This window comes from Austrofundulus limnaeus, unplaced genomic scaffold (genome assembly GCF_001266775.1).
Source record: "Austrofundulus limnaeus strain Quisiro unplaced genomic scaffold, Austrofundulus_limnaeus-1.0 Scaffold2, whole genome shotgun sequence".
Taxonomy (NCBI): domain Eukaryota; kingdom Metazoa; phylum Chordata; class Actinopteri; order Cyprinodontiformes; family Rivulidae; genus Austrofundulus; species Austrofundulus limnaeus.
Genome location: NW_013952404.1, coordinates 3,581,100 through 3,595,900, shown reverse-complemented (window position 1 = coordinate 3,595,900; position 14,801 = coordinate 3,581,100). Strand labels below are relative to the sequence as shown.

The 14,801-nt window shown below is 41.0% G+C and overlaps 1 protein-coding gene across 4 annotated transcripts in view; it reads right to left on the bottom strand.

The window, feature by feature from the left end:
• The window catches only part of col12a1a (collagen, type XII, alpha 1a), a 54,065-nt gene that overhangs the window by 4,597 nt on the left and 34,667 nt on the right, over positions 1-14,801 (bottom strand). For all 4 annotated transcript variants that reach the window (XM_014011180.1, XM_014011164.1, XM_014011173.1 and 1 more), the window contains 29 exons: positions 14,480-14,609; positions 14,256-14,398; positions 14,010-14,139; positions 13,797-13,916; positions 13,548-13,694; positions 13,353-13,469; positions 13,103-13,255; positions 12,923-12,997; positions 12,693-12,832; positions 12,478-12,601; positions 12,250-12,393; positions 11,871-12,035; positions 11,689-11,727; positions 11,459-11,597; positions 10,779-10,921; positions 9,705-9,814; positions 5,762-5,920; positions 5,548-5,625; positions 4,757-4,843; positions 4,274-4,327; positions 3,827-3,922; positions 3,435-3,488; positions 2,686-2,739; positions 2,369-2,422; positions 1,718-1,789; positions 1,580-1,615; positions 1,428-1,494; positions 1,151-1,333; positions 686-763 (listed from right to left, as the gene is read on the bottom strand). In XM_014011180.1, the coding sequence (XP_013866634.1) occupies positions 686-763; positions 1,151-1,333; positions 1,428-1,494; positions 1,580-1,615; positions 1,718-1,789; positions 2,369-2,422; positions 2,686-2,739; positions 3,435-3,488; positions 3,827-3,922; positions 4,274-4,327; positions 4,757-4,843; positions 5,548-5,625; positions 5,762-5,920; positions 9,705-9,814; positions 10,779-10,921; positions 11,459-11,597; positions 11,689-11,727; positions 11,871-12,035; positions 12,250-12,393; positions 12,478-12,601; positions 12,693-12,832; positions 12,923-12,997; positions 13,103-13,255; positions 13,353-13,469; positions 13,548-13,694; positions 13,797-13,916; positions 14,010-14,139; positions 14,256-14,398; positions 14,480-14,609 (3,091 nt within the window). The remainder of the gene's footprint in view (positions 1-685; positions 764-1,150; positions 1,334-1,427; positions 1,495-1,579; positions 1,616-1,717; positions 1,790-2,368; positions 2,423-2,685; positions 2,740-3,434; positions 3,489-3,826; positions 3,923-4,273; positions 4,328-4,756; positions 4,844-5,547; positions 5,626-5,761; positions 5,921-9,704; positions 9,815-10,778; positions 10,922-11,458; positions 11,598-11,688; positions 11,728-11,870; positions 12,036-12,249; positions 12,394-12,477; positions 12,602-12,692; positions 12,833-12,922; positions 12,998-13,102; positions 13,256-13,352; positions 13,470-13,547; positions 13,695-13,796; positions 13,917-14,009; positions 14,140-14,255; positions 14,399-14,479; positions 14,610-14,801) is intronic.

Sequence of the window (14,801 nt, the reverse complement as noted above, 5' to 3'; positions counted from 1 at the left end):
CACACACACACACACACACACACACACACACACACACACACACACACAAACACACACACTTAGTCAGGAGAATGGACGTCCTCCCATTGGTTCAGATTTTCTCACTTCATTCAGAAACAGGCTTGTCATTGTTTGGTGTTGTGGAGCAGAAACTTCCTGTCGCTCTGTCATCAGTTCCCAAAGAAAAGGAAATCTTTACACAAAACACTTTAGAAGCTTTATGACTTTGAGTTATGATGGAGAAAAGGTTGTCTTAACCCCTTACTTCCTAATAATGACCAGAAATACATCAATTGCCACCGAGAGAAAAAGCAGGAAATACACCTGACATAAATCTTTCAGACCGTAAAGATTTGGGACTTTGCTTGGCTTCATGCCAAAGTGTTTATGTAGCTCCGCTACACAAATGAAAGTCACGTGTACTGAAGAAGAATTAAAGTCCAGGCTGGAATCTGTCATTTTGAAGTTGACTAATGGGACCACAAATAGGCGAAGTTGTTGACACGATGAAAATATGTTTTATGGGTAAAATTGAAAGGTGGAAGTCCGGCATTATTGGATTTAGCTTTTGGAGGACAACATTTACCACAAAACTTTAAGCTGGTTGACTTCTTGGCCCTGTTGCGATTAAATATTCAGTTACAAATTGACTTTCTTATTTGGGAAATATGAGAACTTGTGTTACCTGGTGGTCCGGGTGGGCCTCTTTGTCCTCTGATACCATCTCCAGGAGATCCTCTCTCTCCCTTATCTCCTGGCAAACCTGAAAATTCAGAAAAAAAATTGGTCTTAGACAGATAAATTGGGTTTTAGCAGCAGTTATTAGTGTCTGGAAAAAAGTAAATATCTAAAGAAAAAGTATGATTCCACTAAGCTTGTTTTATTATTATTATTATTATTCAGCATATTTGCCTGTTTTTTTCTCAATTAATCTTTCTAAAGCATAATAGTGACTAAGCTATTAAGGGGTTGAAACATGAAAAAACTCATCATTGTTGGTATTTTTAGTGCAAGCATCATTTTACACAGTAACTGATTGGAAGACAGGGCCTGAATAATGCTTTAAACCCTAAAGTTGGAGTAGWGCAGTCTAGATTGACTTTCACCCTGTTCAGTCATGCATTCCTGCTTAAAAGAAGAAAATACGCACCTCTTTCTCCYTGACTTCCAGGTAATCCAGGGTTTCCGGGGAAGCCAGGTCTCCCAGTTTGGCCAGGCTCTCCTCGGGCTCCCTGGGCACCAGGAGGACCAGCAGGACCGGGTGGYCCTGGAGAGTTGCTGCGATATCCGGAAGGTATCTGGTTGAGCATAACGTCAATTCTGCTCATCTGGCCTGCAATCACAGGACAAATTCAGACAGATTAGGGTGAGCTGTCCRTTTCAGGGAACGTTAAAATTTCCAGAGGCTCAAAAGAAGTTTCACTCACTGCTCACAAGCTGTTCACAAACTTGTCTGGCAATGGAACGCATCATGTTCTGGGATGCAAAGTCTCCCTGGGAATCAAAGACAGTTTCATGAGGAGAGGAATTCTTTGCTCAGCCATGATATACTGTGTGTAAAAGTCTGATAAAAACATACCCTCTCTCCTTTTTCTCCTTTAGGGCCAATCGGTCCCTGTTTGGGGGTAAAAAAGAGAAGTTAGAGCCAGCTTTGACCCTTTTTCTAAACATTGTTATTATCTTATCATAGATCTGTTTCTCATAATATAACACATACTTGGTTTCCTGGATCTCCTTGTTTCCCTGGTTTTCCGGTAATTCCGGGTACACCAGGATTTCCAGGGCTTCCCTGAAAAAAAAGAGGAGAAATTTGCCCAAAACGTTCTGTTTATGTAATTAGCATTCAGGGAGAAAAAAGTGACTGCAGTGTTTGACTCCTGTTCTCAGTTAATGGTTGTAAAACAAGCGTCAAAGTTTGGATTTGAGCTTTGACATCTGCAGGGATTGTGGGGGGGCGGGGGGGCAAAGGCTGCCAAGAACAGTAGAACAGAGATGGAAACACATGCACGACAGCAGTACAAGCAGGATGCATGTACACYCCAACACAAACCATCACCCTAATGGCTCCTGTAGCACTCAGGATGCTATAGACCGCACTCTCTATGCTGGCAGGTTGCCTGTTAACACGATGGCTGGCTTAAGCAGAATCAGACCTCCGCAAACCGCAGAAAACGGAAAATGAGGGATGCATGCATCACTTTCGCAACTGTGGGGGACCCGGTCTGGTTTTTATGTGCCGTTCTAGCAGAGTGGAAATCTGGAGCCAGAGGAGTAATTGTTGCAGATATGTATAATGTATCGGGAAAATAAAGCATGCATTTTTTTTCTTTTCGTGAGCCGTATTTCTTTGGCGCTCATAGACACTCACCATGGGCCCTGKTGGGCCTCTGGGTCCAGCTTGTCCCTCCTTTCCTGGTGGCCCCTAAATAGAAACAACACACTGTCAGACATGACTTACAGCTCCCAGGAGACTCTGTCAGAGTAATACATCATTGTCAATACTGAAGTTTGGTTTTGCCTTAAGTCTGTCTTTTCAAATTAAGTAATAGAACTATTACTGCTGCTGATAAAACACTCAAACCAAGATAGGTTTATTTTCAAAAAGAGAAATCCCATTTAAGACATGAGCTGGATCCATTTTAAAGRCTTTGAAGTTCATTGTATAGGCTTAGAGTTAGAGCTTACCCGTGCTCCGCTTGGTCCAACAGGGCCCAATGGACCTCGTGGCCCAGGAGGACCCTGGGAAAAAAAAATCACACATACTTGATCAAACAGTGAGCAGCACCACAAGCTGGACTTTTATGTTGCTCCCTAAACCCACTGCTGACGTTGAACATACAGAAAATAATTTCCAACCTATTTGGCCAAATATAATGACATRTTTTGCTTGTAAAAACTGGGGGAATGTCTCCTGCGTCTCATAAGTTTAAAAGAATAGTTCATTCTTCCATATTTGATCATTCTGAGCTCAGAGTAACCAGCCACTGCTGATCCAGCTGAATGGTGGGAGTCGGGTGAATGACGTCAGCAAGATAGCTTTGTAATGCAATCCCACATAAAAACTTTCCCTTCCATCTAATAATTCCCACACATTGTAAAAAAAAAAAAAAGCTCAGCTTTCTTTCAGACACAGATACCAAGAATGTGTATAAATTTCATATAAAGTAAATATGGCTTTAGCTTCAGTCTCCTTCAGGCATGGAGAAGGACATGTCTCACCCTCCGTCAGTAACACGAGTCCATGTTTTATAACAGTTTAACTGCATCAGTGCCCTTCTACGGTTTGTCAATCAGCAGGATGGTTTTAGAGTACCGGCCCCCCTGACGATGTTAAACCACCCTCAGTCTGGTTGTTGGACAGAGTTCAGGATCCAGAAGAAACACTGCTCTTCCATTTCCTGTCCATAAACCACAAATGAGAAAGGGGTACTTACTTGCAGGCCAGGAATGCCTGGGTCTCCGCGATCTCCCTTTGGTCCTGGGCTCCCCTGAGGAGGAGGGAGAGGGAGATGAGAGGTTTGCAGTCAGCTATGGTCTTCATCATTCTCACTGTTATTGTAATGGATGCCACATTTTTATAAGAACTCCAAAGAATTGATAGTCTAGCTGTCTGTCTGAAAGAAAAGAGGAGTGTACTGTAATGGGTTTTGACGTTTGTTAGAGACCCCTCTCACTGGAGCAGCAGAGATTACATCAGCCACTCTACAACTTCCACACAGACCACACTCCCACWCATATATAAGCTCTAATCAGAAGGTGAGAGAAGGACAAAGTCTGCAGCATCTAAATCAATTCAAACACTGACAGCGTTTCTCTTTTAACTTACAGGTGGTCCGGGCAGAGAAAGTCCATTAGGGCCTTGAGGACCTGGTGGTCCTAATGAGCCTGGGAGCCCTGGTTCACCACGTGGACCCATTCCACCCTGCAGCATTGAACAAACCAAATCACTAATGTGTTACAACACCACAACTTTTAGATTGAATATAACARCAAAATAATAAACCTAATCAGCAACAGTTCATCGTTTCACAATAAAACTTCTGGGTAGCGATGCTTTGAAGCGTTTGACACGAGCCTCCTCTAAATCTAGTGGTGGGAAAATATTCAGGTGTTAACTGATTTCAGATGTGGGCAATTTGCTAACACGGCTGCTGACATATTTAAACTCTCAGAGTTGGACCTTTTAACGCCCTCTAATTACCYATAATAGATATTGAGGACGTGTGAAAGCAAAGCCTGTCGTGGTTAGAGCATGATGTGAAGTTTGACTCACGGGGTTGCCAGGTGATCCTGTATCTCCTCGAGGTCCTTTAGATCCTGGTGCGCCCTGGAGAAGAGAGGAACCAGAAATATGGAGTGAACAGAACAGAAGCAGAGCCCAAACCCCCTAAACCTTCAAGCATTAAGAAATCCTAAGTGAACTGACTGAATATGCATATTCCAGATTTCTTTTTTTAATAGTTGTTTCTCAACAGGTATTTATCTTTTGACACACGTCCCTGAGCCCACATTTATTTGCAGGATGTCGGTTTGATCCTTAATGGTTCTTTCCAGATGGGGAGAAATAAACTCTTCCCTTTTTTWAAAAAAGACCGTCCTCTGCCCCTTAAAGTTCAAACCCAAACTGTGGCTTCACTGTAACTCTAGAATACAACAGCATGGCTTTATCATCATCTTCTTCAAACCACCCAAGGCCTCTGATAAAACAATTTTATTATGTGAAGACAGATGAGAAGCAGTGATATCTGGTTTTTACCGAAGGTCCAGGAGGTCCCTGGGGGCCGATGCTGTCCTGTGTGCAGGTACAGGAGTGGGGAAGGGATGGACACTTTGCCTCATCTCTCTGGAAAAAATAACAACAAAAAAAGCCTGATGATACATGTTCATGCAATGGGTCAAGATTTGTGCCTAATGATGATGGACAAAATGTTCAGACATTTATTTTCCCACTTTGTCCTGGAAAACTTTTTTTTTACTTTGCTGATGTTTCCATTTCAAACATCCCAAGGGAGCTGGGCCTAAAATAGGATTCGCAACAAGATCGAGTGGAGTTTTCTGTAGCTGCAGACCTCCAGCACGTTTCTGAATGAGAGTCATTAACATAATGAGCTACGTAACGCTGCAATCATTGATGTGATGTATTAATATCTGAAGCAAATTACAGATGAATTGCTCGTAATTGGACTAAATTTGCAGGCATCCTGTATTTATCAAACTGAATGTAAGTGAATGCCATTTACCGTCTGCTGTGCCATTCCAAAGACTTGTATTCATGCTGAAAATGGTTAAATTAGCTAAATTACACCAGAAACAGTTCTCTTTTCAGTTCATTTGAGCTACTTTTTTTCCCCAACTTATTGTCTAGTTTCACTTAACCACATGCCGGCGCATGGCCTTCAGGCTGCAGTGAGATCATAGTTGTTTTAAATAACAACTAAAACTAAATTTCATGTTTCACAAAAAGAACATGAGCAAAAATCGTGGCACTCATTAATTTAAAACATCGCATCTTTTCTGACTCGTCTCTGAATCTGAGGTGCCACTCACCGTGGCTGGCAGCTCGCAGCATTTGTCCCGGCTGATCCAGCTCAAGCTGCAGACAATATCGAACATCTGGAGCTGGAACTACACAACAGGAAAAAAAAAAAAACAGGAGAACGTTGAAGTGGATTTTTTATTTCAGATGAAACTGAAAACTGGGCARCATTTCTGAATATCTCCACAGGCATTTTCAACCACTTTGACCTCTCCTGCTRCTCACCGGTGCAGAAGTCCTCTTTGAACCGGCAGACTTGACCATCTTGCCGAGCACTTCGTAGCCCTCCACCGTGATGTTGTTGGCCTCCTTGATGGGCTTCTCTGCCACCTCCATGCAATCCACGTGCAGCTTGACTTTCTCAGGGGAGACGGTGATGTGCATCTGGAGGAGGGAGAAGATGGAGAGAGGGGCACTTTTAACGACACATTCTTGTCCTTGTAAAAAAAAAATCTCTGCCAAATTTATTGCAGCACAATTGTCTGGCAGACGGCACTGAGAACATTGGAAATTTTAAAAAGATGTGCTTGGCATTCTCCGTCCTCAGAAAAGGCACGCTTGCACTTAAAAGCACAATGAAAATTCTTTTAAAAAGTGCTTCCATGAGACTTTTTAACTGAGCTCCTTTTGCAAACCTTTGTTAACAGACTTGATTCCTCTCAAGAGATTGCTGATTTGGCAAGAGAACATTATTTTATGTCTCTTCAGATGCTGAACCATATAAAAATAAATGCGCTACAGTTGTCTTTCCAAGGTAGTTTGCGATTATATAACAACAGAATGAAAAGGTGCCAAATTCTTAGGTTTCCTGCAAAAAATTWAAATAAAAAAAGCTCTACATCTTGAAACAATATCTTCTGTGGCTTGCCATCAAAAGTCCTACACTTTCCATACTTTCCTTTAGCAGTTGCACATTTTCCTCTGCTCAACAGTCAAACAAGCTTTTCTTTATGTCAGGGGGGAAAAAGCAAGCTACCATTTTTTTTCTCCAACGCTACACCAACCACAGACTAGGCCATAGTTCCTGGCAACCATTCACAAAATTACAGTCTACTTCCTTGGCATCAGAACAAACCATCTGGTGGACCACAAGCAAAAAGGGTGCCATTTATCAGAGGGTCCTGGCAACGATGTCAAATAAGATGATGCTCTTGAGGGCTTACCGAAACAACTTTGGATGATACATTGAGGTGGCAAATTATGACCATGTACATATTACCTCACTGACCAGCRAGTAAACCCAATAAAAACACTTAAGTCAGTGGAAAATAAAGCTTTGGGAGAACTAGCTTTYACTGTTCCCTGATGGTTGTTGTGTTGGAGATGGTCCAAATGGATAAATTTCATTACTTCTTTTAGTGTACTCTAAAGGGTTAACACTATCTCAGATTCCAATTACAGAAGATTTTATTGTTCTTGGCTCTACCTTTACTCATCCTTCATTGCTTACAGTTCTAAGCCTTGAAAGACTTGGAACCTAAATATGGTGAATTTCAGGCTTTTCTACTACATAAATACAAAAAAACAATGATTTAGTTTGTTTTTGTTTGAAAGAAAAAAACAAATGAATGGTGAGAATATAATCAAAGATAAATATTAATGTAAACAATGCTGAGATAAATTCTGAGCTCTCATCTTTCTCCCTGAAAGGGAAGCTCGTGTTTCTAATATGACACATGCAAACGGACAATTGGATTTATTTTTTCTTGGTAGGAAAATTAAATATATAATTTCCCGTATTCTTGTCATAAATTTTAGTTTTAGTAAGAATACTTTGGCTAAGCTGAGAAAATGTGATTTATTCAAGTATTGATGAAAGCTGCCAAGACAAAGAGGAGGAGCGTGGTCAGCGAACAATGTGGCTACGGGTCCATCGCACCAACAAAGAACTCGAGGAAACGTCTTSAAGGAATTCTGAACTTTGCTTATGTACATTCATCCACAGCTGGCTTAAATGAGCTAAATACAAGTGGGACTTACAAGGTCAGGCTTTCTGCAAATGAACTCTGTCTCTGAACAAAAAATTAGTCATTGTAGGAAATTTTCTCTCACAGGAACTCACACCATTTTTTTGTGGGAGAGGATTCCCCATTGGGTCAGTGAGTAGGCAGCAGCAGACATCTTTGAGAGCTTTCCAACATGTCATGATTGGCGGTATACCACAGGCTTTCCAACCATGGTCACTTTAATAACTAGTTCGAAACATATCTGGATGTACTCTCTGACCTTACACTGTGTGATATTTGAACAGATATTCAGGCCAGAAGTTATTTCAGGATCAGCTACCAGGCAAAGCTTCAACTTCAGATATCTTATCTGCARCAAGGAGTTATGTCTTTCAACAGCGCTCATCCCTATTGGAGAGATTTCAGAACAGACACAACACTGAGGTTGCTCTGAAAAAGCCTAGAAGTTTCAGAAAACCACCGACAACATGCAAACTCACACCATCACCGCAGGCAGCGGCGGCACTTACTGAAAAGACCAACAAATAAGCAGCTAGGTAGACCGCTGCGGACCCGCCAGCTCATCTACCGCACCACAAACTAGCCACCCAAAGCACATTCAGACTCCAGTCTCCTCCATGGCCACAGGCTGAGAACACAAACACACAGATCTGTTCTCCAACTAGACCAGCATAAACAAAATGATGTCATTTACATCAAAAACGGAGCCAAAACCTTCCAATTTCGACTCATAAAGTCACCTCAAAATTAGTTAAATGGTCAAACTGGAAAGTCACTCTGATCTGTGAGCCAATGCGTCCCTCAGTACGAAAAGGATGAACTTTGAGGTTGCTGATTAAAATGGGCTCGTTTTTATAAACTCAGAATTAGAGAGAAAATGGCAGCCATTCGTGGCGTCAAATGCAGTTTTGAGAAAAAAGGTGATTTCTAACTCRAGACATTCCAGGCCTGTATAGAAATGTTCTGTACTATTGTTGTACGATCCACACCCCGCTGTGCTGATACATWACAAAAGATATGTTCTGCTCTCTGCCTCTTTGAATTGTACATGGAGACATTTGATGTTACTTTTCATCCTGTGGGAAACCAAACGGCTGCAGTCTCTGAGCATAAGGCTCCAATAAAGTGGTTTAGCTGACAAAGGAAAACACAAGTCTTTTCAAAAAAATAATACAAGTTAGATGAAAGTTTTGTCWCATCGCTTGAAAAGTAATTTATTGTTTGTCAGTCTATCTCTTAAAATAATYAAAGTAGCATTCCTTGAAGTAATTTGTTTGTGCCCAAAGTATCTTTTGAGGATGTGCCTCAACTACAACCAAACCAGATTTTAACTTAAAATCTGTAGTATTGACTGAGTTAAAACCATTTTTTTTGTTTGCTAAGGTCAATTAGCTGTGGCTGCATTGTAAATCAGGTTGACTTCAAATGATATCCAGTGATTTGGAAATATTAACAGACCAACAAACGGGCACATGTTCAGGCACGTTCAGACACGTTAGGAGAAATTATTTCCATCTTACTGAACATGATGTGTTTGTATTTCTAAAAACACTTTTACTTTCAATTAATTAAAAATCATTTATCATCTTTGTGCCTAAAACCCTTTTTGTGTCTCTAAAGAAAACAAACTTGAAGATACAATCTTAGAATTCGATACTTCTCGTTTGAAATTAGAGCTGATTTTATTTCAGGACTATTTTTGTCGTTTTGAAATCCACTAAAAAATCTGCCAGAACAGTCTCCAGTCTGTAACCGAACAATCAAACCACCGAGGCATCAGAATATTCCTCCCGCTGCTCTTGAAACTTATTTATGGCCTTCAAAGCTCCATAAATCACATTAAGTTCCTGAACTAAATAAAACAAAGCTTAAATATCAAACCATAAAAATAGAAAAATGAATGGCGCCAAAAATCTCTGACAGCGAACTGACTGACTTGATTGAAAGCAGAGAGACTTTGAACGTAATACAAAACGGCTTCATAGCGTGGAGTCTTTGTCAGAASTTCACTTTAAAGGATAATTCAGGCAGATTAAATGAGGCGGAAGAGCCTCACAGAGAAAATATAAAAGAATGTAAAATAAATATATGTGAAAGGAGAAAGAATGTAAACAGTATATAAATCCCTCAATTGTCCTCAGAGAGTGAACCTTTGAAAAAATCAGATAAAGGTCTCTGTCGGGGTCGTGCGGTTTGTTTACCTTGTGGAAGCTCCCATGGAACACTCGCTTTGCTTGGGCTTCATTAAACACAGCTTTCTGAATCTCTCCTCGGGTGTCCTTGTTGTAGAAAGTGACAGTCTGGCTGGAAGCTGAAAGGAGAAATATTTAATGACAGTGTCTAAAGATGCACGCAGATTTCAGGRCTATAAGGAAACATGGTTTTAGAGAATGGCTAAGCTTGCAAGTTTTATAACGTTTTTCTCAAACTTTTCCTCGTGGCACAGTCATTAAACAAATGTTTACTTAAGGATTTCTACCAAAGAATAAAAAAAATCTAAGCAAATCCAATTTCAAACTGAGAGCGGTAGATTAAAGTCAGTCGTGTTTCTTTTTTGAAATCCGCTAAGAACAAAACTGACAAATGACAAATGAATGCAAATCACCCRCTGTCTTTCATGCCAGACTTTTAGATGTAGATTAGTTTATGCTTAGAAATGACAAAAGTTTAAGCCATTTTGGTTAAACAACAAAAACCTTTGTGCACAAACTGAAGTGATACATCCTGCTTCCAGTATGTTTCGAGTGACTCTCAGCTACTACCACAGAAAACCACAGCTCAGTATCTGTAAAATTGACTGAGATGTAGTCGTTTTGTGTGGCAGCCATCTTGAATCTGAATCAAGTCAACTGATTGGCTTCCAGTTATTACTTTCTGCAACATTTATTTAAATTTGTCCAACATTTATGGTAATATCAGTTACACAAACTAACAGGGACAAAATGTTTTGCCCACCTTTATCTTTCAGGGATAATAAAACAAAAAATGGTAACACTTTATAGTAACTACMCCTTATTTAGCCTTACMTAMTCATTAATRAATGGTTCTTTAACCTTGAAAACRTCATTAAAGATAATTCATACTTGCTTGAGTATGTTGGGTTAGGTAGTTATTAGCATTTATGGGTAAAATATTAATAAATCTGTTAATTTATACCTTAAGTATGAATCAAGTGAAAATATCCATTTATTAATGATTAAGTAGGGTTATAAGGTGTAGTTATTTAAGTTATTTGAGTGTTATCAGAAAAACAGGAGCCGATGRTAGAAACTTACGGTTCATGGTGACCCCGACCTCAGGGTTGTTGTTTTTGTCAGCAATCTGCCAGAGGTCAAAAGGTTCAGACGGTGTGTCAGGGAGGAGGCGGAAGAGCAGGATGATGGTGTAAGATGGGGGAAGACCATCTGGATGGATCTCCCTTTTAAAAATTGAAAACATACAGTCAAAACCAAGCTCTCCTCACAGTATCAGCTGYAACATTTCATTATAAGACCAACATTAGATCAAACCTTGATGCAATAAAACACAAAATTCAGTTCGTCACACTGGCTGCAAACAATTTCTACTCAATTTTRTCTCAATTGCAGCCACACGGAAATCATTTTCTATCTCCTCCAGACTGCATTTGTTCAAAGTGTTTCCATTAGCCTGCATTTGATCAGTGGTTGTACTCACACATGCAAAATCTGCAGCATTATAAACATATTAATGAAACAAATCAATGTGRTTCAGCTTTATAAGGAGCTCTAATTGCATGACATCAGTTAAATGTGACCCAAAAGAGGCTAAATCTATTTTTTTTTTGTTTTTTGTTTTTCTGAAATAAATGATAAGTAGTTGGCTYATGCCACTGTAGAAATCCCTCAAAAGATAATGTCTTTGCATGACGATATGAATATGAAAGTTGCACTCCCTAAGTTTTCACCCACAAACACAGTTTGGCTTCAGTTCTTACTTGGTTGGCTGGTTCAGGAAGGAATCTTTGTGCAGTCTGTAGGCAATGAAGCTGTTAAAGGAACCAGGCTCCATAGACACGCCATTCATGCCAGCGAATGTCCGGTCTGTGATGTTGAAAGCATCCAGCATTCTGAAACCTAGAAATAATAAACAACTAGAGTCAAACCGAGATTGCRAAAGACACAAATTCCTTTCAGCAATGTCAATAAGAGGAAGTCATGTGCTTACCAGGTGTGGTGAATCCATTCATGTAGATTAAAGGACAAGCTGGAAGACGTTTGGAGGAGTTGGAAAAACAGATTAGAGTTTGAATAATTTGATTTATGGCTGTTTAATCTGGAGAAACGGCTTTCCTTTAAAAAACCAGCGTCTAAAAGACAAAATYCAACATATAATAACTTCTGTCTTACTGGATGTGGCCGTTTCACAGATGAAAGTGATCAGGTTGTCCTGGATTTTGTCAAAAGCGTCGTAGTCGTCCACAACAAACACGTGCCTCTCACTGGGCTTGCTGCCAATAACTGTCAGCTCCCTCATGTCAACATCAGCCACTCCGACCACAAACACACTGTAGCCTGTAGGCAAAAAAAAAAAAAACACACAATAAACTAAATAAACAAAGGCTATTGTTGAGCTGAAACACCACAGAAGGCCTTGTTGGAATGTCGAAACGCTTTCACAAATAATCAGCGACAGGCGTTAGCTCTAGTGTAGGTGAGAAAATTTCGAAGCTAGCAATTCCATTGTTGTGGTGAACCAAATGGATGTGACGAGTAATTCCACACATACCAGAGTGTTGCAGTTTCTCTGCACTCTTCTTGACGTCGTCTTGGGACCGTCCATCTGTGACAACAACCAAGACTTTGGGGACRTTTCTCCTCATGCCGCTGTCTGACGTGAACACCTTTTCATAGACGTGTTTCAGAGCAACACCTGGATGAAGGATGAACCATAATTCAGAACGAAACCTCTTACTGAATCAGTCCGCTAACAAGCTAAGTTCACTAAGCGGGTTACCGGTCTTGGTGTTGCCTCCTCTGTAGCGGACTGATTTCACAGCTGACAGGGCGACGCCCTTGTCGTGGTAAGTGTTCAGTTTGAACTCAGTCTTAGCGTCGTCGCTGAACTGCACAAATGCAACCTGTTTGTAAAAGGAGAAAATAATATTAGAAGGCTTATAGTTAAYGTTCATGCATATAGAAAAACATTATTAATGACACAAAGCAATGTACCTGCATGCCACTGGGGCTGATGACGTCGAACGCTGAAGTCATGCTTGTAACAAACTGGATGACTTTGTTGAAGCTGTCATCTCCGATACTCCAGGAGCCATCAATGAGGAAGACGAGGTCTGCCTTGGCACCTTTACAAACTGTTGCACAGATAGCAGTGTTAATGGCTCATCTGGATGATAAGAAATGGTCATTTTTATAAAATTTTCTTTAATTAGAGCTCTCCTCACTATCTAAAGCAGGTGGGACTGAAGCTGGAGGAGGAGGTGGGGGAGGCTCAGTTGGCTCCATGGTAGGTTGCATCACTGCAACGCCAAACAAAAAACCATACAGTAAATGTAAAAATACATTATACATCTGAGAAATGGATATTTTCTAGTAGTGAACAGTCCCAGAGGACATTTTCTTACATGTTCTCTCCTTGACGCTGACTCCAGGCCCCTCCATGTTGGGGGTTTGGGTGTACACGGTGGCATTGTAAAGAGTGTCGGGACTCAAGCCATCAAAGCAATAAGTACTCTCTGAGCCTCTCACAGTGACTTCCTGAGCTCCTCTCTTTGAAACTATGAGCAAATGAATACGACACAACAACGTCAGGACCAAACAGATCTATCAAGGAGAAACTAGGYACTAAATTGTAAAAATGAGTTAAGCTCATACTGTCGAATGGGTTGACTTTGAGTCTGTAGGAGGTGGCTGCACGGTGAGGAGCCCATCGGAGGCAGAAAGAGTCAAAGCCWACGTTGTAGGTGGTCAAGTCTGTCACATTTAGGTACACTAAAAAATAAACAAGAGTACCGTTAGTTCACTTTGTCCTGCTCCTAACACAAATAGGCTAACAGGATATCAACTTACGTGTGGTTCCTTGACCAACCAGAGGGGCGCTGACGCCTGTGTTGTACTGGGCCAGCACCTTCAGGTCATAGGTCGTTCCAGGATYCAGGTTATTCAGCTGGTGTGAGGTCACATCTCCAACAAAGATCTCCATGGACTCATCAGTACCTGATGAGGCACAAWGAAATGTCAAAACAAGCCTTCAAATCATGCAAYRCTTAGAGAAGAGCTTGAAATATTTAATGGAATGAAATGACAGCTTGTTCGTACCCTCGGGCTGGTAGATAAGCTTGTATCCATCAACCCTGGAGGGAGCAGGGTCCCAGGCCACCTTGAAACGGGTGTACCACTCATCAGAAACACGCAAGTTTCTGGGACCAAGCATTCCCACTGCAGGAAACAAGTCAAAGGTTCACCAAGATGCTCTGAATCCCAGTGTTTTCCATAGTTTAAAGTTTGTTTGCATGAATTAAGAGGTCATACGTGTGCGTCCATCTCTGTCCATCTCTCCTCCGATCCCGTCAGGATACATTGCAGTCACTCTGACATTATAATCTGTTTCTGGGTCCAGGTTTTGCAGGATCAAATTGTTTGTGCTTGATGTCACCATCATCTGCAAGACGTTTGAAATGCGACATTAGAAACTGGTTGTTCAGGRCTAGAATATGGCTCTTTGTTGGTTAACTTCTACTTTAAAAGGAAAAAAAATAAAAGGTAAAACATGCTCACGTAGTTTTCATCCTGTTGTCCTGTCTTCGGGACCCAACTGACGCGATACTGACTGACTGGACCGTCTGCAGGCTCCCAGCTAACGGAGAGAGTGGTGGTAGTGGGGTCGTACACCCGCATGTTCCTCGGACCGCTGCGTGGCACTAGGATATATAAATTAATTGTGTTACTTAAGGCAGTCTCAGTCGAACGTCGTCTTTAAAYGTTTCAGCTCAGAAACGTACGTGTCTTCCCATCATCACTTGCGGCRGGTCCTTCCCCATCGCTGTACAGGGGAATAACTCCAACATTGTAGTCAGTGTCTGCGAGCAGATCGGTCAGCCGAGCGGTGGTGGTGGTGCCTGGTACCAGAATCTGTGCAGAGACAACAAACATGTAAGTGTATAGGGTGCCGTTTGTAAAGTTACACAGTCAAAAATTACCACAAATATTTTTGTTTTATTTATCCTTTTATAAGAAAAAAAGAACAGATTTATTTTTCAAAGTCAGTTTTTCACCATATGATTCATACAACAAGCTAAATATTTAAACTTGTGACTGAAATAT